This window comes from Somniosus microcephalus, unplaced genomic scaffold (assembly GCF_052327205.1).
Source record: "Somniosus microcephalus isolate GS21.2 unplaced genomic scaffold, FLI_Smic_1.0 unresolved_chr9, whole genome shotgun sequence".
NCBI lineage: Eukaryota > Metazoa > Chordata > Chondrichthyes > Squaliformes > Somniosidae > Somniosus > Somniosus microcephalus.
Window position 1 is genome coordinate 25645440 of NW_028225187.1, and position 22484 is coordinate 25667923.

The following is a 22484-nucleotide window of genomic DNA, read 5'->3' on the forward strand; positions in this document are numbered from 1 at the left end:
CAGACTTCTGTGGCAGACATGTTCCAGGCCCAGCCTCACCCACGAGGATGGCTTATCGGGGACAAAGGCTATCCTTTGTGTACCTGGCTGATGACCCTGCTCCGTGCGCCCAGCACCCCTGCTGAAGAGGGATACAACGATAGCCATCAAGCGACCAGGAACATCATAGAGCAAACAATCAGTGTCCTGAAGCAATGGTTCCGCTGTCTGGATCGTTCCGGTGGAGCCCTACAATATTCGCCGAAGCGAGTCTCCCATTTCATGGTCGTTTGCTGCATGCTGCACAACCTGGCTATCCGCAGGACTCAGCCACTGCCACCAGAGATTGGAGGACCACCTGAGGAGGAGGAGGAGGAGGAGGACCAGCACAGGAGGGAGGCAGAAAGTGCAAGGGCCGTCCGTCGCCGGCTTATTGAACGTTGGTTCTAGGCCCCCTCTCAGGGAATGGCTTGTGCCAAAGTCAGCAGATGAATGTAGCTGCTCCACAAGCCCTCAGCCGAGCAGGGCAACCAGGACTTGACAAAAAAACCATGCACAGTGCAATTTAAGAACATTAATTTATTGCAAACCTCTGCCCTTCCCACATTACAACCTCATATGGAGAAGCCCCCTCCAAAAACACAGAACTAACAGTCTCGGCCTTACAAAAACTAAAAAAGACACCAGTCTCGGCCTTACAAAAACAAAGAAAGACACCAGTCTCAGCCTTACAAAAACCACAAACCATTTGTGCAGACCTTCTACTTTTTGCCCTGCGAGGGCGATGCTTTTCGCATCCTTGCCTGGCCCCTGCCCGCCCTGCAGCTCCTCCTCAATGGGAGCCCAGTGGCTGCAGCAAGGCTGGGGGAAGGCTGCTGAGGGGCAGATGGCGAGACGGCAGATGCCCTTGGGGGTCGGCCTGCACCAGCTCTGGCCCTCGAGGGTCCGGCTGCTGACTGCTGCAACTCTGCTTGGGCGGCAGCAGTCTGTCCAGCGGCTCGTGGCAGCTGCAATGGCGGAGTGGCAGTGTCGGCTGCAGGAATGGTGCCAACCTGACAGATCGCAGGTGCTCGCTGGTCGCCTGATACAGTGGCACTCGCACGGGCCAGCACTGCAGCATGCGCAGCAAACTGCTGAAGAACAGACTGCTGGGCTGCTGCTGCGCGGCGAGTGCCCTGGCGATGCCTGGCTGATCCAGCAAGGGTGGCAGCAGTTAGTGCCCGTGTGGCCCTGGTCTGTGTCCGCATGACAACAGCCAGTGAATGGATGGCACGACTGAGCACTTGGCTCGAAGCCGCCTGTGCTGCTGCGAAGTCCTGTAGACTCCTGGCCTGTGCTGCACTGAATTGATCCAGACTCCTGGCCTGTGCTGCTCCAAATTGCTGCACACTCCTTGACAAAGACTCAATGGAGTCAGGCATCCTTGCCACTGCAGCCATGAGCTCATTGTGCCTGCGCTCAGCCTGGACGGCCATTCCCTCCAGGAGCCGCACCTCCTCTGCGCTGACCGTCGCAGGACTGGAGGCCGCACTCACCCTCTGGGGAGAAGTCCGCCGAGCTTCCCCACCCCTCCCGCATTGCTGCAGGCCGCTGTGCCCCGGAGCTTCACTCTCCTCCGACCCTTCCCCCCAGCTCCCCTCCAGGGAAGACATGTCCCCTTCATCGCCATGGGCTGGCGCGGCTGAGGGTGGCACTGATGGGCCGGCTTCCTCTTCCTCCTCCTCTAATTCAGAAGCACTGACAGTGGCAGCTTGAGGGCCCGCCTCCTCACCTGGCGATTCACCATCTGAAAGCAGGAAGGCACAAGAGTAGCTTTAGAGTGAGGACAGGGCGGCAGCGAGGGAGGCATGAGTGCTGCCATTCACTGCATTGGTCGGACAGTGGCAAAGGATGCTGATCTGAGGCACAAGTGGAATGAGAGAGGTCAAAAAGGTGATGCCCTTACCATTGGTGCCCAGAACAGGGTCGGCATCTCCACTGGCGACGGGGCCAATCAGCCGGCCTGCCATAATGCGCTCCACACGCTGGTCGAGGTCGGAGAGCTCTTTGACGTCAGGACGGCCTCCCCCGGTCTCAGTTCGTTTCCGCTGGTTGTGCGCCACCTTGGCCTGCAAGAGAAAGGACGGCCTCTAAGTACAGTGTGAAGCCCTGATCTTGTCTGCACTGCCTCCCATGATCGAATAGCTTGTACAGTGTGAAGCCCTGATCTTGTCTGCAATGCCTCCCATGGTGGACTGGCCCTGACAGTGTGAAGCCCTGATCTTGTCTGCACTGCCTCCCATGGTCGAATAGCTTGGACAGTGTGTAAAGTGCTGAATGTGCAAGTGATTTTCATGACAGTCCCATAGCTGCTGGATGAGGGCTGGCCATTAGGGCTTTCAGGTCCCTTTGCCCATAAAGTGAGGTGCACATGCAGGGATGAGGAGGACACTGGAAAGGGTACTCACCCTGACAACCCGAGTGAGGTCGTTGAACTTTTTCCGGCATTGCACAGGAGTCCTGGCAACCGCGCCGTTGGAAGACACCCTGTTTGAGACCTCCCTCCAGGCTTTCCGGTAGGCGCTGGGCAGTGGCCTCTTGCCACCTTCTGGGAACAGAACATGGCGCCTGTGCTCCAATCCGCCGACCAGCACCCTCAGGTCACCGTCGCTGAAGTGCTGCGCTCTCTCCCTGGCCTTCTCCATAGCCCTGGACGTTGTGCAGATGAAGCTGAAGTGGTCAGGCCTAGGTTGAGGGCTGCAGTGTGCAGGGCATGGCAGGCAAACAAATCCACCCTCCCCCTTTAAGAGCTGACCGGCGCCAGAGTGTCTGCCGTCAATCAACAACTCGCCGCACCTGCGCTGCGCCCGGCCTCGGGGGTATCGCTCAGCACCGCCGGCTTAGCGCCTAAAGATAGTCGTGCATCGCCTGTTTTAGCGCAGCAGCAACCTCTTGGGGTGATGCGACTGAATATCGGCGAAGGTGGCGCGACTTTGCGCCGGGCGCAAACTTTAGCGGCCGCCCGACTTTAGCGCCCCAAAAGTGGCTATACTGAATTTCTAGGCCTATATGTTTCAATGAGAGCCCATCTCATTCTTCTAAACTCCAGAGAGTATCGGCCCATTCTACACAAAAATGTCATCATGGGGCAGCCCTCCAATCCCAGGAATCAATCTAGTGAACCTTCGTTGAACCGCCTCCAAGCAAGTATATCCTTTCTCAGATAAGGAGACCAAAACTGTGCACAGTGCTCCAGGTGTGGTCTCACCAAGGTCCTCCACAATTGTAGCAAGATTTCCTTACTCCTATGCTCCAAGCCCCTTGCAATAAAGGTCAACATGCCATTTGCCTTCCTAATTGCTTCCTGTACCTGCATGCTAACTCTCTGTGTTTCCTGTACGTGGACACCTTAATCCCTCTGAACACCAACATTTAGTAGTTTCTCACCATTTAAAAAATATTCTGTTCTTCTATTCTTCCTACCAAAGTGAATAACCTCACATTTTGCCACATTATACTCCACCTGCCACCTTATTGCCCACTCACTTAGTCTATCTATATCCTTTTGCAGGTGTGTCCTCCTCACAGCTTACTGTCCCACCTAGCTTTGTATCGTCAGCAAACTTGCATACTTTACATCAGGAGGCATTATGGGGAGGAGAGCCGGGCTGGGCGATCGCGGCTGGTACCTCGCATGAGGAAGCAAAAGTGGACAGGAGCTAGCAGGCGGCCCAGAAAGCAATGGCCGCCCGGCCCCTGCTCTTTAATTACCACCACCATAGCCGCAAGAATGCCCTGCTGACCTGGTCGGACATAGCGTCCGGCGGTAGGTCAGGAGAGGCTAACTTCCTGCTGAATTTCACGGGAGGTGTTAGCAGCGCCGTGCCTGGGCACTCGGGGCACTAACGGGATGTGCAAAGCTCCTCACTTTTCCCCCCTAAGACTGTCAACAGTACTATCATAATTATTATTTGTTTTATTATCGCAACGATTCTCATTGATGCTGATCCTCACCTTGAACCTTTGCTTCAATGGCTCGGCTGCGAAGGGTGATTTCCTTTCCTTCCACTTCATTGGACACGCTGCAGCTGTATATGCCCACGAGGCTCTCATTGAAACGATCGATTTTGTAACTGACCTCTCTGCTGGATGAGCTTTCTTTGTGGATGCACATCCCTCCTCTGTACCAGGCATATACCATCGGTGTAGAACCTTCACTCACTGAGCAATTCAGCGTCAGATTGCTTCCTTCCCTCACGGTGCCATGGCTCGGACTGATATGTAACTGTACATTAGAGACTGGAATTCCTGGAGGGGCATAAAATTGGCAGGTTCGTGTGGGAATAAATTACATTCAACAAATTACACATGTCTGCGAGTATGTGTGCACACGTCTTTCACCCATAGGTTGCGACAATCAGTCGCTCGTAACCTGATTGACAGGGCAGGAGTCCAGTGAGTACCAGCGACAGATCATGAACTATATACTGACCGAAAGGGGATACCCGCTGCGACTGAATCCCCATCATTAGCAGCCCGCTTGATTGGCACCCCATCCACCACCTTAAACATTCACTCCCTCCACCACCGGCGCACCGTGGCTGCAGCGTGCACCATCTACAAGATGTACTGCAGCAACTCGCCAAGGCTTCTTCGGCAGCACTTGCCAAACAACGTGACCTCTTCCACCTAGAAGGACAGGGGTCTTCTTGAACCGCTACAGTCCATGTGGTGAAAGTGCTCCCACAGTGCTGTTAGGGAAGGAGGTCTAGCATTTTGACCCAGTGACAATGAAGGAATGGCCAATATACTTCTAAGTCAGGATGGTGTGTGACTTGGAGGAGAACTTGGAAGCTGTGGTGTTCCCACCCACATGCTGCATTGTATGCCTTTGTTTTCAATTTGATACTGCCCTTTACTTCCTTAGTTTCCCCTTATTATTTTTTATCTCCATCCAAATTGATTCTACATCTTGATCTTCTGAGCCAATATTACTTCTCACCACTGCACTGATCCCACCCTTTACCAACAAAGCCACCCCACCTTCCTTAAAATCTTTCTTTCTTACTGGAATATATTTTTGGTGAGAGTTATGAAATATCTTCTTAAACGTCTGCCACTGCATTTCACCTGTCTTAACTTTTAATTTATTTTTCCAGTCCACTTTAGCCAGTTCTGCCCTCATGCCAATGTAATTGACTTTGTTTCAGATCAGGACACTGGTTTGAGATACAACTTTCTCACCCTCCAACTGAATTTGAAATTCAACCATGCTATTATCACTCATTCCTAGAGGACCCTTTACTATGAGATCATTTATTAATTCTATCTCATTACACAGTACTAGATCCAAGCTAGCCAGCTCCCAGTTAGTTCCATTACATCCTGTTCTAGGAAACCATCCCGGATACACTCTATGAACTTCTCACCACTGCACTGATCCCATCCTTTCCCAACAAAGCCATCTTGGTGGAAGAGGTCGCGTTGTTTGAGAGCTGCTGCCAAAGATGCCTTGGCGAGTTGCTGCAGTGCATCTTGTAGATGATGCGCACTGCAGCCACGGTGCGCCAGTGGTGGAGGGAGTGAATGTTTAAGGTGCTGGATCAGGTGCCAATCAAGCGGGCTGCTTTGTCTTGGATGGTGTCGAGCCTCTTGTGTAGATGCAGACATGAGGTGAGGAAAACCCACACCTGGTGGAGAGCTTTGGGAACCATAGGTCTAAAGTCACCTGTTCCTCCCGAGCAAGCACACACTTACATTGTCTACTCACTTTTAACAGTGACTGGCACGGGCCTGGATGGGTACTTTTCACCATCGCTGCGAATTGTACAATGATACCATCCAGAATCCATCACGGTAGCTCGTTGGATTTTGTATATATCGGGATTCCCAGAATCATAATTCACAAGCGAGTTGTTTCTGTAGAAGTCATACTCTTTGCTCCTACACTTATAGGAATCCTTGCACACACAGCGCAGTACAATAGTATCACCGTCCCTTGGTGTTTCAGGCTTCACATCTAGTCTCACTGGTCTTTCTGAAGAGGAAAATCAAATCACTGTTAATGATCACTCATTATGCCGAAGTATCGCGCTGAAACAGGTAAAAGTTTGTTAGAACTGAAGGCAAGTAAGTGGGTAGAAATTCGTCTTCGCAAAAGTGCATAATGGGCAATATTACATTGGCCATTAAGGCGCCGCCCGATATTCAGTTCTTTGATGTCATTGGAATATATGGGCTAGAAATTCCAATCCCTATGGGTGTGTACGGGCTGTGTACACACCTGTAGGGACATCGGAAATGCCGGTTTCAGGCATGCACAGCGCGTGCGCTGAAAACCGGCATTCCCAATCTGTCAAGAAAGCTGTAAAGCGCTTTGAGACGTCTGGTGATCGTGAACGGCGCTATATAAATGCAAGTCTTTCTTACTAATATCCAACCAAACTGCTTGGTAAAGACAATGAGGTGTAGTTTCATCAAAGCGGGTAGCACAAACACCATCCTCTTTTGCACTTCCCCGATTTTCTTTTCTAATGACTTCAATGAAAATTAAAATCAAGCCGAGTGTAAAAGCAGCTGCCATTTTGAACTTCCGCCCAAGGTGAATTTCAGCCCCAATGAACGGTGATGTGGCCTGGGTTTGTTCATAATGTATAGTAACACTGACCTTGAACGTGCACAGTCTTGTATCCAGACGAGTGTACAGGTCCATCGGGATACTTAACAAAGTACACTTGGCATCGATACCGTCCATCATGCTCCAAAGTAACATGCTCCACTTCAAATGAGACATTTTTATTTGAGGAGCGAATCTCAGTCAATGCAGAACCTTCTCGGTAAAATGTGTAACTTAAATTGTTTTTTAAAAGGTAGTCGAATTTGCACCTCAACACCAAACTTTGGTCCACCCACAGGATTTCTGGCTCAACCTCAATCGTCATTAACGGATTGGGATCTGTCGAAAGGAAATGACATAATTAGAAGCTTGGCAGACAATCGGTCTTTATTTAACACACACTCCTGATTTGTAATCTAACCGTGTCGGCACAGGGGGCGGGGTGGAGAGTCCAGCTCTTCCTGCCAATACGAGCCCTAATTAAAATGTCTGATGGGATGTTGAACTTTATCCGACGAGGGCTGGAGTACAAAGTGGTGGAAGTTAGGTTACAGTTATATAAATCTCTGGTTAGACCCCATCAGGCGTAACTGTGCTCTGTTCTGAGCACCACACATCAGAAAGGATATTCGAACATAAGAAATAAGAGCAGGACTCGGCCATTTGGCCCCTCGAGCCTGCTCCGCCATTCAATAAGATCATGGCTGATCATCGACCTCAACTCCACTTTCCTGCCCAATCTCTATATCCCTTGATTCCCTTAATATTCAAAAATCTATCGATCTCTGTCTTGAATATACTCAACGACTGAGCCTCCACAACCCTCTGGGGTAGAGAATTCCAAAGATTCACCACCCTCTGGGTGAAGAAATGTCTCCTCATCTCAGTCCTAAATGGACAACCCCTTATTCTGAGACTGTGACCCCTGGTTCTAGACTCCCCAGCCAGGGCAAACATCCTCCCTGCATCTACCCTGTTAAGCCCTGTAAGAATTGTGTATGTTTCAATGAGATCACCTCTCATTCTTCTAAACTCCAGAATATAGGCCTAGTCGACTCAATCTCTCCTCATAGGACAATCCCCCCATCCCAGGAACCAGTCTGGTGAACCTTTGTTGCACTCCCTCTATGGCAAGTATATCCTTCCTTGGGTAAGGAGACCAAAACTGTCCACAATATTCCAGGTGTGGTCTCACCAGGGCCCTATATAATTGCAGTAAGATGTATTTACTCTTATACTCAAATTCGAATTGGATATAATGGTCTTGGAGGGAGTGCAGCGCAGATTCACCAGAATGATACCGGGGCTAAAAGGATTACATTTTGAGTAGGCTTGTATACATAGGAACATAGGAATAGGAAAATAAGTCCCTCGAGTCAATGAGATCATGGCTGATCTCTAGTCCAAATGGCCTCTTTCTGTGCTGTGCTTTTAATTCTAACTCACCCGTCCCCACTATCCAGGAGGAACAGCTTGAGTCTCCAGACTCCTCAGAGGAAGCTGCAACCTCTGAGGGCGCAGCGTCAGCAGAACTCAGCCAACCTAGCACCAGCGCAGACACTCACACCTTGGTGGGACCATCGCGAGATTGAGCAGTGTTGTCGCCTGGTGTATCACAGCTCACAAGTGAGCATCAGCAGATTGTGGAGACAGGGACAGCAGTGGAGAGCCCTAGTCGGAGGGTTCAGGACTCTCCCAGCTCGGCTCAGCTGCATGTCGACCCTCTGCCTTTGGGTCCACCCAGAAGGTCAGAGGTGCTGGAACTCCGGGAACAGGTGCAGGATTCTCTGGCAGGTTTTGTCTCCAGGGTCGCTGCGAGTGTGGAGCGAATGGAGTAGTCCATCGTGAACATGAGCAGAGCCTTTGCCCCGTACCCCTTAATAGCTTTGGTTAACAAAAATCTTAGCACTCTCAGATTTGAAATTAACAATTGACCTAGCATCAATTGCAGTTTACGGAAGAGAGTTGCAAACATCTACCATCCTTTGCGTGTAGTTGGGTCTTGTGGTATCACCCATTTAGCACTGATACCCCACAATTTACTGCTCGCAGCAACAGTTGGGGCAGAAGGTTGACTTCAGCCACAGCGAATACTAGAAGAGTTGCATCGCCTGCCAATTGCACGCCCCAGACATCATTCAATTGATTTGAAGTCGATGTTATACTGCCCATTTAGCACGACCGGCCAAGATGAAATTCCACCCCTTGAAGTTGAGCCTTCAGTATTTCTGAAGATGATCATCGTTAACATTTGAAATGGAAACCAGTAATTTGGTAATTTTAACAAGCTGCATTTATACAGGAAACTTTCGATTTACCGGCACCGAAATAACTGGAAATCTCAATTAACCGGCAAAATTCAGGAGTAGGTTTTACTTTAAATTATATTTGCCTTCTTCCATCTGTGCTGTGCAAGGGTGTGGCTGCAGCTGTTGCTAAGCTACAGAGACGATTGAAACTTGAGGCCATTGTTCTACAGTTGTTGCTAAGCAACAGGGTTTGTTGCTTTATACGGAGCTGTCAGCTCTCCCTATCTTTTACTATAGCGTTCGGTTACCTGGAATTTTTCATGAACCGGCACCACGTCGGTCCCGTCCGTGCCGGATAAAAAAAAGTTTCCTGTACAATGTAATATGCTCTGGTTGTGACATTCATGCATTGTAATTTGGGGCATAGACACGGCCATGGGTAAAGTTTGTAGTAACACATCTGCATGAATCAAGAATTTAGAGTCAAAGGGGGAAACATTCAGTTGGTAGCCTTAAGAGGGAGCTAACTGGGGCGCAAACCAACTAGCGCCCGGGTGCGGCGATATCTGCGCCTCTCGCGAAATTGACCGAACATTTTGCGGCTGCACTAATCTCTACCGCCATGGCCTCCTGCGCCAGCAGATCATGACGTCAGGCGAGTGCGCAACGCCCCGTTAGCACCCCGGACCGGATATTGAGTGGCGCCCCCTGCCTTAACGCCTGCCGTTAGCAACGACAGGTTGAGGGGAGCATTTTGCAGTCGGGAAGGGACTGGGGGAGCGCTATTTAAAGGCGACCGCTTCCTGCCTTTTTTTGTTGGTGACATTTTTGCACCACGCATTCTGAGAGAGAGAGAGAGAGACTTCTGGAGAGATTCAACGCTGTGTGAAGGAGTTTTGCAAACTGAGCAGCACTTTGCAGGTTGATTTTGATTTGACCTTCCTTGTATCTATTTAGAAGAGACTGTGGGGGCTGCAGTCTGAGCTCTTTCCCTGGGTCCCTCCATTGTTCATCCAGCAGATTTGACGTACAGGGCTCTCCAGGCTGAGACTCAAGGCTGCAATGAGCAGGATGTGGATGGAGACCAAGATAAACCCTCCCCTTTAAGATAAAAACAGAAAATGCTGGAGAAACTCAGCAGGTCGAGCAGCATGTGTGAAGGGAGAAACAGAGTTAACGTTTCAGGTCGATGACCATTTGTCAGAACTCCCCTTTAAAAATTGGCCAGCACCAGTGTGTCTGTGTTCCATTGTTGACTGACATCACATGAGCTTCGCCAGCGCTCTGAGTTAGCGCCTCGCTCCTCGGCCTTTGCGCCTTAAGACAGAGGTGAAGCACCTGATTTAGCGCTCCAATCACCTCCAGGGGCGATAAAAGCCAAGTTTGCAGTCGGAAGCGATAATTAGCACCAGGCGCTAATCTTTGTGCCCGGCCGATAATTGCGCCCCAAATGGGGCGATAACGAATTTCTCCCCCATAGACTCATAACGGCACAGAAGGAGGCCATTCGGCCCATCGAGTCCCTGCCGGCTCTCTGTAGAGCAATCTAGTCAGTCCCATTCCCCCGCTCTATCCCCGTAAACCTGCAAGTTTATTTCCCTCAAGTGCCTATCCAGTCTCCCCTTGAAAACATCGAGTGTCTCCGCTTCCACCACGTCCATCAGCAGCGAGTTCCAGGTCATCACCACTCGCTGCGTAAAAAAGTTTTTTCCTCACATCCCCCCTGTATCTCTTGCCCAAAACCTTAAATCTGAGTCCCCTAGTCCTTGTACCATCAACTCGTGGGAACAGCTTTTCCCCGCGTAGCCTATTCAAACCCAAAATAATCTTGAACACCTCTATCAAATCACCGCTCAACCTCCTTTGCTCTAATGAAAACAAATCCAGCTTCTCCAACCTGTCCTTGTAGCTAAGATCCCCCATCCCCGGAACCATTCTAGTAAATCTCCTCTGCACCCTCTCAAGGGCCTTCACATCCTTCCTAAAGTGTGGTGACCAGAACTGGATGCAATACTCCAGTTGTGCCCTAACCAGTGCTTTATAAAGGCCCAGCATAAATTTCTTATGGCATATTTTCCACTTTCTAAAATGTATTTCTGTAGAAAAGTTCCTTCAGTCTAATGGTTAATTTAGGAAAGATTAGCACATTGAAGAATTTCTTAGTCTAGCATTACTTACCAGTTATGTTCACGAGAATGGTGTTGCTGTAAGAAACATCCTGCCCAGATGACAATGAGTTGACTTTACATTTGTATCCTCCACTATTGTTCTTTGTAGCTGTACCAATGATATAAGTGCTGTCCCCGGAGAAATCACCGTGACCATTTATATTCCACTCATAATTTACGGAGCGAGTCTCTCTTCCGACGTTGCAGTGGAGAGTGATCCGGCCTCCAGTCAGGAATGTCACCCAGGGAGGGTCTATTGTCAGTAATGGTGCCGCAGTCTCTGCTGTGAAATTCAATAGAGAAGAAGGTAGGAATGGAAATTATATTGGGCAGGAAATTGCGCACGGAGGCTTCCCACGGGGGGGGGGGGGGGGGTGCCTCCGAACTGCAAGTAAACTCCGCACCGACCTGGTGCCTCCATCCCTTCGGAGACTCGCGCTCCTCGGCCAGCAGGCGTAAAGCCCCACATATCACCGGGGCACATACGGTGAACAAGCTTGTATCGGCCCAACCGATGACAAAGGGAGATTCCCAATGGCCCAGAAATTCGGGTCTCCACGGGTGAGTACGCACGGGGTACTCACCCGTAAGCCCAATGGAAGTGCCGCTTTCGTGCATGCACTGCGCATGCGCGGGAAACCGGCACTTCCATTCCCCTGAAAGAAGGGGTTCAGAAGAGGAACGCGTGCACCGGAGAGGCAGCGTGTGCGCATCGAACTTACGTTTTTCTTTGCAGGTTTTCCTGGGAGGGTAAGTCTCCAGGAGTTAGACATAAAAAGCAGTCGCAAGGCCTGCTTTTAACAAGGTAAGTGGTGAATTAATTAAAATTAAAACATTTTTTCCACAGGTTTATTATTTTTAAATATTTAAAGAAAGGTAAGTTTCGTTTTAGCCCCGTTGGAAAACGTACGTAATGTTTTCAAAAATTTAAATTATTGTTTAAAATAGTTATTTCATGTAATTTATAGTTAATTTTAAAAATGTGATTATTTTTTTAATTTATTTGAAGATTTAGTGATGTTTTGGGGCTGATAGTATTTATAGGTTTGACAGCCCTTCCTGTCAAACTTATGAATGAAGCATTCCCTGCTACCATTGGCTCTCCACGGCCCATGTGATCCCAGGGGACGCATCGAACTAACTGCGCCCCTGGGATCTGCGAGCACTGCGCCGGCAGTTGGAGGAGGCCCAGCATCGGAATCCCACGCGGGCCCACAGCTCAACATCCGGCGCGCTAGGTAAGTGTAGGTCAGGGGCTTGCACCCGCGGGAAGCCCCCGACCCGAATTTCTGGGCCATTATGTTCATGGGGATAACATTTACATACGGAATCCTCATAAGCATAGTAAGAATGACATAAAAAAACACACTTTCACAACACTCAAATAAAAATAAAGCATCACATGGTCAAAATTAATTAAAATGCAATTTAATTAAACATAGAAAACAAAAATTATATTTTTTGAAAAATAAATTTAAACATTTTAAAGGGGCCAAAAATGACCTAAATTAATTTGTAGGTTTTGGCATGGTTACAGCCTTTAAAAAATATGTAGTTTAATATATATTTAAACCCTCACACTGGTAAAAGAAGGCCTTACACCTGCTTTTACCAGTGGTAAGGGTTTGGTGGGTATTCAATTTCAATTCAATTCAAATGCTTTATTGGCATGAAAGTTTACAGGGAACCATATTGCCAAAGCTTACATAACAAAAAGTACAGTTTTCCAACATTCTGTAGGTGTCAAACAATTCTGACCTTCGTTGGGTACATACAATATTACTTTAAACAACATTAATTTAAACAGTCTTTGTACATCAGTGGGTACATTCAGTATTAATTTTAAACAGTCCTCAGGTTGTGACATGTTGTTACATATTTGGCACCAAGGTATGGTCTGTCTCCTTCTCCCAGGACAAATCTTAATTTTGACAGGTCATCCAATTCCTTGAAATCTGGGGTTGTTTGGCTGAGCTTGTCAAATAATATGTTTCTTGATGTGTTGAATTTTTCGCATTTTAGGAGGAAATGCATCTCTGTCTCAACCTCGCCGGCCAGACATTGATCACATATTTTATTCTCTCTAGGCTGCCAGGATTTCTTGAATCTTCCTTTTTCAATTGCCAGTTGGTGGTCGCTTAGTCTGTACCTGGTGAGGGTCTGTCTCTGTTTTGTGTCTCTGATGGTCAAGAGATAGTCTGCCAGTTTATATTCTCTTTTTAGGGCCCGGTAACATTCTAATCTGCTTTGGCTTTTGGTTATTTTGTTCCAATGTTCCAGGTAGGTTTCTTTGCTTTGTTTAATGATTTGGTTCACTCGGATTGGTGTTTGGATGGCAGTGTTGGTCTGGGACTGGTCAGGGTCCGGCTGAGTAGGAGTACTTAGTTTCAGTAGCAGCTGACTCAGGGGACTCTTTTCTGGGTTTAGCTCTTGGGTCTGGAAGGCTTTAAAATGAAGGGTGTCTGGGGAGCTAGATTTGAGGTGATTTAGGATGTTTAGTGCTCGTTTTTGGATATTTATTATCAGTGGGTATCTGCCTAGTTCGGCTCTGCATGCATTTGTTGGTGTTTTCCTTTGGGTGCGAAGGATGCTTCGGCAAAATTCCGCATGTAGGGCTTCTATTGTGTGTTTTTCCCATTTAGTGTAGCTATGGTGATTGAGCGGGCCCCATACTTCACTACCGTACAGCGCAATCGGCAGGATTATGCTGTCAAATATTTTTAGCCAGATTTTGATTGGGATTTGGATGTTGTAGAATTTTCTTTTTATTGCATATAGGGCTCTTCGGGCTTTTTCTTTTAGTGCATTCACTGCTATGCTGAAGCTCCCTGATGCTGTAATGGTTAGACCAAGGTAAGTGTAGCTCATAGTGTGTCCTATGATGGTATCAATGAGAGTAAACTGGTATTTGTTTTCCTGACACTTGGGCCTGTTAGGGCCCAATTTTGGCAGTATTTGTCGAGTAGGTCTAGTTGTCGCTGTAATCCCTGTTCTGTGGGAGACAGCTCTGGTCACTTACTCTGGTCACTTACTCACCAATAACCTGCTCACTGATGGCCAGTTTGGGTTCCACCAGGGCCACTCGGCTCACGACCTCATTACAGCCTTGGTCCAAACATGGACAAAGGAGCTGAAGTCCAGAGGTGAGGTGAGAGTGACTGCCCTTGACATCAAGGCAGCATTTGACCGAGTCTGACATCAAGGAGCCCTAGTAAAACTGCAGTCAATGGGAATCGGGGGAAAACGCTCCACTGGCTGGAGTCATACCTAGCATAAAGGAAGAAGGTTGTGGTGGTTGAAGGTCAGTCATCACAGCCCCAGGACATCACTGCAGGAGTTCCTCAGGACAGTGTCCTAGGCCCAACCATCTTCAGCTGCTTCATCAATGACCTTCCCTCCAACATAAGGTCAGAAACAGGGATGTTCGCTGATGACTGCACAGTGTTCAGCGTCATTCACAACACCTCAGATAATGAAGCCGTCCATGCCAACATGCAACAAGACCTGGACAACGTTCAGGCTTGGGCTGATAAGGGGCAGGTAACATTCGTGCCACAGAAGTGCCAGGAAATGACTATCTCCAACAAGCGAGAGTCTAACAACCTCCCCTTGACATTCAACGGCATTACCATCGACGAGTCGCCCACCATCAACAACCTGGAGGTCACCATTGATGCGCTATCAATTACTCATAAAAGACTGAGAGTTAGAAGAGTAACTGAAGGCTTTTATTAACAAAAGAATGGAGGTCTGCCTCGAGTGGTCGACCGGTCCAGAAATACAAAGGGCTGGGGAGCAGCCACATTTATACTAGGACTTGTGGGAGGAGTCAGCCGAGGCATGTCCAGGCATGTACACAATGGAATGCAAACAGTATACAAACAGTGGTTTACCACATTCACCCCTTGTTTAAAATTGAGTCCGGCGGGGTGAAGTGTATTAAAAGTTAGTGTATTGGAGTCTCTCCGGAGGTCTTGTCTGCCGCTGTGATCGGCGTGGCGACGGCGGGGGTAGTGAAGCTTCCGGCATCAAGTCCCGCGTAGGCTGTGGCGCTGGCGTGTCGTCCTCGTAGATGTTGAGCGGGTCGCGGGACCCAGGCCTGCCGTCTGCTGGGGCTGGATATCGGATCGTGGGGGGGGGTGGTAGTGGGTAGTGGGTTACTGCAGCCCCCGAGGGTGCAAGGTCTCTTATGGAGACTGTGTCCTCCCGCCCGTCCGGGTACGCAATGTAAGCGTACTGGGGGTTGGCGTGGAGGAGGTCGACCCTCTCGACCAGGGGGTCCGTTTTATGGGTCCTCACGTGTCTTCTCAGTAGGACCGGCCCTGGGGACGTCAGCCATGGCGGTAGCGATGTCCCCGATGTGGACTTCCTTGGGAAGACAAACATTTTCTCATGAGGGCTGGCGTTAGTGGCAGTGCAGAGCAGTGACCGAATAGAGTGGAGCGCATCGGGTAGCACATCCTGCCAGCGGGAGGTTGGAAGGCCCCTAGACTTTAAGGCTAGCAGGGCGGCCTTCCAAACTGTCGCATTTTCTCTTTCCACCTGTCCGTTCCCCCGGGGGTTGTAACTAGTGGTCCTGCTTGTGGCAATACCCCTAGTTAGCAGGTACTGACGGAGTTCGTCGCTCATAAACGATGAGCCCCGGTCGCTATGGATATAGCTGGGGAAACCGAACAGGGTGAAGAGGTCATTTAGGCATTTAATGACCGTGGCACTGGTCATGTCCGGGCAGGGGATGGCGAACGGGAAACGGGAGTACTCATCAATAATATTGAGGAAGTACACGTTGCGGTCGGAGGAGGGGAGAGGCCCTTTAAAATCGACGCTCAGGCGCTCGAAGGGGCGAGTGGCTTTTATCAGGTGGGCCCTGTCTGGTTTATAAAAGTGCGGTTTGCACTCAGCGCAGACTTGGCAGTTCCCGGTCATGGTCCTGACCTCCTCAATGGAGTAAGGTAGGTTGCGGGCCTTGACGAAGTGGAAGAACCTGGTGACCCCCAGGTGGCAGAGGTCATTGTGGAGGGCCCGCAGTCTATCGATCTGCGCGCTGGCGCAGGTGCCACGCGATAGAGCATCCGGGGGTTCGTTGAGCTTCCCGGGCCGGTACAAGATCTCGTAATTGTAGGTGGAAAGTTCGATTCTCCACCTCAAGATCTTGTCATTTTTGATTTTGCCCCTCTGCTTGTTGTTAAACATGAAAGCGACTGAACGCTGGTCAGTGAGCAGGGTAAATCGTTTTCCGGCCAGGTAGTGCCTCCAATGACGCACAGCCTCCACAATAGCCTGGGCCTCCTTCTCAACAGTGGAGTGTCTGGTCTCCGGGCCCTGGAGGGTTCGTGAAAAGAAGGCCACGGGTCTCCCCGCCTGATTGAGGGTAGCGGCCAGGGCAAAGTCGGACGCGTCGCTTTCCACCTGGAAGGGGATGGATTCGTCCACTGCGTGCATGGTGGCTTTGGCGATGTCCTCCTTGATACGGTGGAAGGCTAAGCGGGCCTCTGCCGTCAAGGGAAAAGAGGTGGACTTGATCAGCGGACGGGCCTTGTCCGCATAGTAGGGGACCCACTGGGCATAATAGGAGAAAAACCCTAGGCACCTCTTCAGGGCCTTGAGGCAGTGGGGCAGTGGGAGTTCCATAAGGGGACGCATCCGGTCGGGGTCGGGACCGATGACTCTGTGTTCCACAACACAGCCAAGGATGGCGAGGCGGTTTGTGCGGAATATGCACTTCTCCTTGTTATATGTCAGGTTCAGGAGTTGGGCGGTGCGGAGGAATTTTTCGAGGTTTGCGTCATGGTCCTGCAAGTCACGGCCGCAGATGGTCACATTGTCCAGGTATGGGAAAGTGGCCTGCAACGCATTTTGATCTACCATCCGGTCCATCTCCCTTTGGAAGATGGAGACCCCGTTGGTGACGCCAAAGGGAACCCTAAGGAAGTGATAGAGGCGGCCGTTTGCCTCAAAGGCAGTATACTGGCGGTCCTCAGGGCAGATAGGGAGCTGGTGGTATGCTGATTTCAGGTCAATGGTCGAGAAGACGCGGTACTGCGCGATCTGATTGACCATATCAGCTATGCGGGGGAGTGGGTAAGCGTCCAGTAGGGTGTAGCGATTTATTGTCTGGCTGTAGTCGATGACCAGGCGCTGCTTCTCGCCGGTCTTAACGACCACAACCTGGGCTCGCCAGGGGCTGGTGCTGCCCTCAATAATCCCTTCCTTCAGGAGCCGCTCCACTTCGGTTTTAATGAAAACCCTGTCCCCGGCGCTGTATCGTCTGCTCTTTGTGGCGATGGGCTTACAGTCGGGGGTGAGGTTAGCAAACAGTGGGGGGGGGGGTGACTCGGAGTGTGGAGAGGTTGCACCTGGTGCGCGGCGGGCAATTTGGAAGCTGCTGGCTGCGGACTGTGAGTGGGGGGAGGGGTCCACCGTACGCCATCGTAACACTTTTAAGGTGGCACTGAAAATCTAACCTCAGTAGAACGACAGCGCAGAGGTCGGGCAGGACCAGAAGTTTAAAATTATCGTACACAGTCCCGTCTACTATGAGTGTCACCACGCAGTAGCCGCCAATGTCCGCTGACTGGGACTCGGAGGCCATAGAAATCCGCTGGTGCGCAGGCAGGACTGGGAGAGAGCAACGCCGCACCGTGTCAAGGTGGATGAAGCTCTCCGTGCTCCCAAGTCAAAAAGGCAGATTGTATCGTGACCATTTACCTTAATGTCCATTGTGGAACTGGCCAGTTGGTGCGGTCTCGCTTGGTCCAGTGTAACGGATGCCAGCGTAGGGGTCGGTGTGTCGCTGCGGGTATCAGATGAGGCGGTGTCGGGGGCCTGCTGCGTCCCGGCTGTCGTCCAAGATGGCGGCGTCCATGATCCCCATGTGGCTGGAGGCGTCCAAAATGGCTGCTGTACCGGTGATTCGCACATGGCCGAGGAGGCCCAAGATGGCGGCCCGCATGGCCCACATGCGGCGCTGCTGGGGTTCGGGGTGGCTTTGGCCCTGCAGATGCTAGCGTAGTGTCCCTTCTTCCCGCAGCCCGAGCAGATCGCGTTTTTCGCCGGGCAGCGCGCTCTGGGGTGTTTTGCCTGGCCACAGAAGTAGCATTTCTGGCCTTGGGGCACTGCTGTCTGGCCTTGGGACACTGCTGCAGTAGTTGGGCCGTTGCTGGGGTGTGGCTGGGGTGGCACGGCGCTATGAGGCGGTCCTACCGTGTCCCAGGCTGTCGTTCCCCGCGGCGTCCACGGTGCAGAGGAGTAGGCATCCATGCCCTGGTAGGCTGCATCCAATGATAGTGCGAGTTCAGAGGCCTTGTTGAGGTTGAGGTCACTCTGCTCCAACAGTCGCTGTCGGGTGTAATTGGATCTGTGGCCCGCTACAAAAGCGTCCCGGATAAGTTCCTCTGTGTACATGGCGGCCTTTACATCCTTACACCCACAGGCCCAGCCAAGCACGGACAGTGCCTGAAGATATTCCACGGTCGATTCCCCAGGTTGTTGTTTACGACTCCCCAGAAGGTGCCTGGCGTACACTTTGTTCACTGGGCGCGTGTACTGGTCCTTGAGGAGCTTGATAGCATCCGCGTATGAGGTCGCGTCTTGGATGACCGAGTACACTCGGTGGTTCACTTTGGAGGTCAGGACATCCAGTTTGTCCTCTTCCGATTTGATTGCTTCGGAGGCGGTCAGGAATTTTTCGAAACACTTAAGCCAGTGAGTAAACTTGGTGGATGAGTCCGCCTCCCGATGATTTAAGTCCAGGCATGCTGGTGTGAGGATCTTTTCCATTATAAAAATTTTGTTAATAAAATTGATGCGCTATCAATTACTCATAAAAGACTGAGAGTTAGAAGAGTAACTGAAGGCTTTTATTAACAAAAGAATGGAGGTCTGCCTCGAGTGGTCGACTGGTCCAGAAATACAAAGGGCTGGGGAGCAGTCACCTTTATACTAGGACTTGTGGGAGGAGTCAGCCGAGGCATGTCCAGGCATGTACACAATGGAATGCAAACAGTATACAAACAGTGGTTTACCACAACCATTGACCAGAAACTTAACTGGACCAGCAACATAAATACTGTGGCAACAAGAGCAGGTCAGAGGCTGGGAATTCTGTGGCGAGTGTCTCACCTTCTGACTCCCCAAAGCCTTTCCACCATCTACAAGGCACAAGTCAGGAGTGTGATGGAATACTCTCCACTTGCCTGGATGAGTGCAGCTCCAACAACACTCAAGAAGCTCGACACCATCCAGGACAAAGCAGCCCGTTTGATTGTAACCCCATCCACCACCTTAAACATTCACTCCCTCTACCACCAGCGCACCGTGGCTGCAGTGTGTACCATCTACAAGATGCACTGCAGCAACTCGCCAAGGCTTCTTCGGCAGCACCTCCCAAACCTGCGACCCCTTCCATCTAGAAGGACAAGGGCAGCAGACGCATGGGAACATCATCACCTCCAAGTCCCCCTCCAAGTCATACACCATCCTGACTTGGAAATATATCGGCCGATCCTTCATCGTCACAGGGTCAAAATCCTGGAACTCCCTCCCTAACAGCACTGTGGGAGTACCTTCACCACACGGGACTGCAGCGGTTCAAGAAGGCCGCTCACCACCACCTTCTCAAGGGCAATTAGGGATGGGCAATAAATGCTGGACTTGCCAGCGACGCCCAGAAATGAATTTTTAAAAAGTAGTTGGGCAAATAGCCCAACTCTGCACCAGCAAATATCAATTCGTAGCAGATGTGCACGTTCAGTCAAGCTGAAACTAGATAGATCACAAGTCTGGCGTTTTGCTCACATGCATCGCACATGGAACATGGAACTTGCAGGTCACTTACGATGGTGTGTACGCCATCATTGGCCCCGGGAAATCTGGGCCATTATTGGGGAATGCTGGCTAGTGAGGCAGCACGGTGGCATAGTGGTTAGCACTGTTGCCTCACAGCGCCAGGGACCCGGGTTCGAATCCGGCCTCGGGTGACTGTCTGTGTGGAGTTTGCACATTCTCCCCGTGTTTGCGTGGGTTTCCTCCGGGTGCTCCGGTTTCCTCCCACAGTCCAAAGATGTGCGGGTTAGGTTGATTGGCTATGATAAATTGACCCTTAGTGTTAGGGGGGATTAAATACGTGGGGTTATGGGGATAGGGTGGGATATGTGTTGGTGTAGGGGTTACGGGGATCGGGTGGGATATGTGTCGGTGCAGGCTCGATGGGCCGAAATGGCCTCTATCTGCACTGTGGGGTTTCTGTGATTTCTGTGATTCTGTGAAAACTACTAGGCCCTTGGTCTAAGCGTTTAATAAAGCTTTAATCGACTGTTTTTCCACGTGGTTATCTAGCTGTGTCCTTCACTAGTTCCTGTAGAGGTATGTCCTGAGCAAGCTGGGTCTATGCCCGAGTATTTATACTCTCCCTGGACAGCGCCACCAGCAGGCTGCCCCAGTATCATTTCATAAGTCATTTCCACATGAATGGCAAGATTCATGTCAGCTAGTTTATCATTCATTTATGTAGAACCCGTGTATCTCAAAGACTTCCCCAACGGCTTTGATTCTGACAGACAGCCAGCCAACAGTCATGCAACATAAAGTAAGACACGTGAGTTCTTGCACGTAGACTGCAACAAAGAGCTATTATTCAGCACCTGGACATTGCCGATAGACTGAAGTGATGGAGTCAAGATTCTGTTTGGGTCCGATTGCATTGACCGCTTGTCGTACCCACTAGCCAATATTCAGCACCATTCACGGCTGATGCGATAGCCCCCCATCTCGCGTTACCGAATTTCTACACAAGCCAGTCAAACAAGATATTTTCTTAACAAATGTGAGCTCCATTCTGTAACCAACGCCATCTAAAACAGGTAATCCAAGACACGGAAAGCCAATTGATTAGCACCACCAAGAACACAGTGGCCCAGAATTTACAGGGGACATGACTGCGAATGTACATAGAAATATAGAAGATAGGAGCAGGAGTAGGCCCTGCGTGCGCTGTGCATGCGCGAAATCCCAGAGCTCGCGATCTGTCAACATTCTCCTCGAGAGACTCGCACCAACTCCCGTTCGCCCATCACCCCCTCTGCTCTCTGTACTACATTGGCTCCCGGTTAAGCAGCGCCTCGATTTCAAAATTCTCATTCTGGTTTTCAAATCCCTCCATGGCCCTCGCCCCTCACTATCTCTGTAATCACCTTCAACCCCCCCGAGATATCTGCGCTCCTCTAATTCTGCCCTCTTTAGCATCCCTGATTATAATCGCTCAAACCATTGATGGCTGTAGCTTTTGTTGCCTAGGCCCGAAGCCCTGGAATTCCCTGCCTAAACATCTCTGCCTCTCTACCTCTCTTTCCTCCTTTAAGACACTCCTTAAGTGGCAGTTGTGGCTCAGTGGGCAGCACACTCACCTCTGAGTCAGATGGTTGTGGGTTCAAGTCTCACTTCAGGGACTTGAGCACATAAAGCTAGGCTAACACACCAGTGCAGTGCTGAGGGAGTGCTGCACTGTTGGAGGTGCCGTCTTTCAGATGAGACTTTAAACTGAGGCCCCGACTGCCCTCTCAGGTGGGCATAAAAGATCCCATGGCCACTATGTCGATGAAGAGCAGGGAGTTCTCCCCGGTGTCCTGGCCAATATTTATCCCTCAACCAACACAACAAAAACAGATTATCTGGCCATTATCACATTGCTGTTTGTGGGAGCTTGCTGTGCGCAAATTGGCTGCCGCATTTCCCACATTCCAACAGTAACTACACTTCAAAAAGTGCTTCATTGGCTGTAAAGCGCTTTGAGATGTCCAGTGGTCGTGAAAGGCGCTATAGAAATGCAAGTCTTTCTTTCTTAAAACCTACCTCGTTGACTAAGCTTCTGTTCAACTGTCCTAATTCTCCTTATGTGGATCGGTGTCAAAATGTTTTTGTCGTAACACACTCCTGTGCAGCGCCTTGGGACGTTTTACTACGTTCAAGGCACTATATAAACACAAGTTGTTGTTGCAAATGGGACTATTTGCTGAACTGCCGCCCAGCGAATAACCACCGAATCCCTTCAACCTGGTAAAATGTATTTATTGTCACCCTTACGCTGGCATGAGAAGGCCTGATGCCTGCTTTTACCGGGCATAAGGGTGAAATAAAATTTTTAAATTTTAATCATTTGAACATTCACTTACATTTAAAATGAGTTTATGTTACATATGTCCCGTTTAAAAATGTTTACATTTATTCCTCAAAGAATTACATTTTTATTTTTATTGTTTAAGTAAACTGTATTTTAATTCGTTTTGAATCTGTGATGATTTACTTTTATTTCCGTGCTGTGAAAGTCTACATAAGAACATAAGATGTAGGAGCAGGAGTCGGCCATTCGGCCCCTCGAGCCTGCTCCGCTATTCAATGAGATCATGGCTGATCTGATCTTGGCCTCAACTCCAGTTCCCTGCCCGCTCCCCATAACCCTCGACCCCCTTATCATTCAAAAATCGGTCGATCTCAGCC

The 22484-nt window shown here is 50.0% G+C and overlaps 1 protein-coding gene across 7 annotated transcripts in view; it reads right to left on the reverse strand.

Moving 5' to 3' along the window:
* The window catches only part of LOC147084956 (Fc receptor-like protein 2), a 177492-nt gene that overhangs the window by 55185 nt on the left and 99823 nt on the right, over positions 1–22484 (reverse strand). For all 7 annotated transcript variants that reach the window (XM_085979657.1, XM_085979656.1, XM_085979653.1 and 4 more), the window contains 4 exons: positions 11002–11274; positions 6626–6913; positions 5729–5995; positions 3973–4266 (listed from right to left, as the gene is read on the reverse strand). In XM_085979657.1, coding sequence (XP_085835783.1) covers positions 3973–4266; positions 5729–5995; positions 6626–6913; positions 11002–11274 — 1122 coding nt within the window. The remainder of the gene's footprint in view (positions 1–3972; positions 4267–5728; positions 5996–6625; positions 6914–11001; positions 11275–22484) is intronic.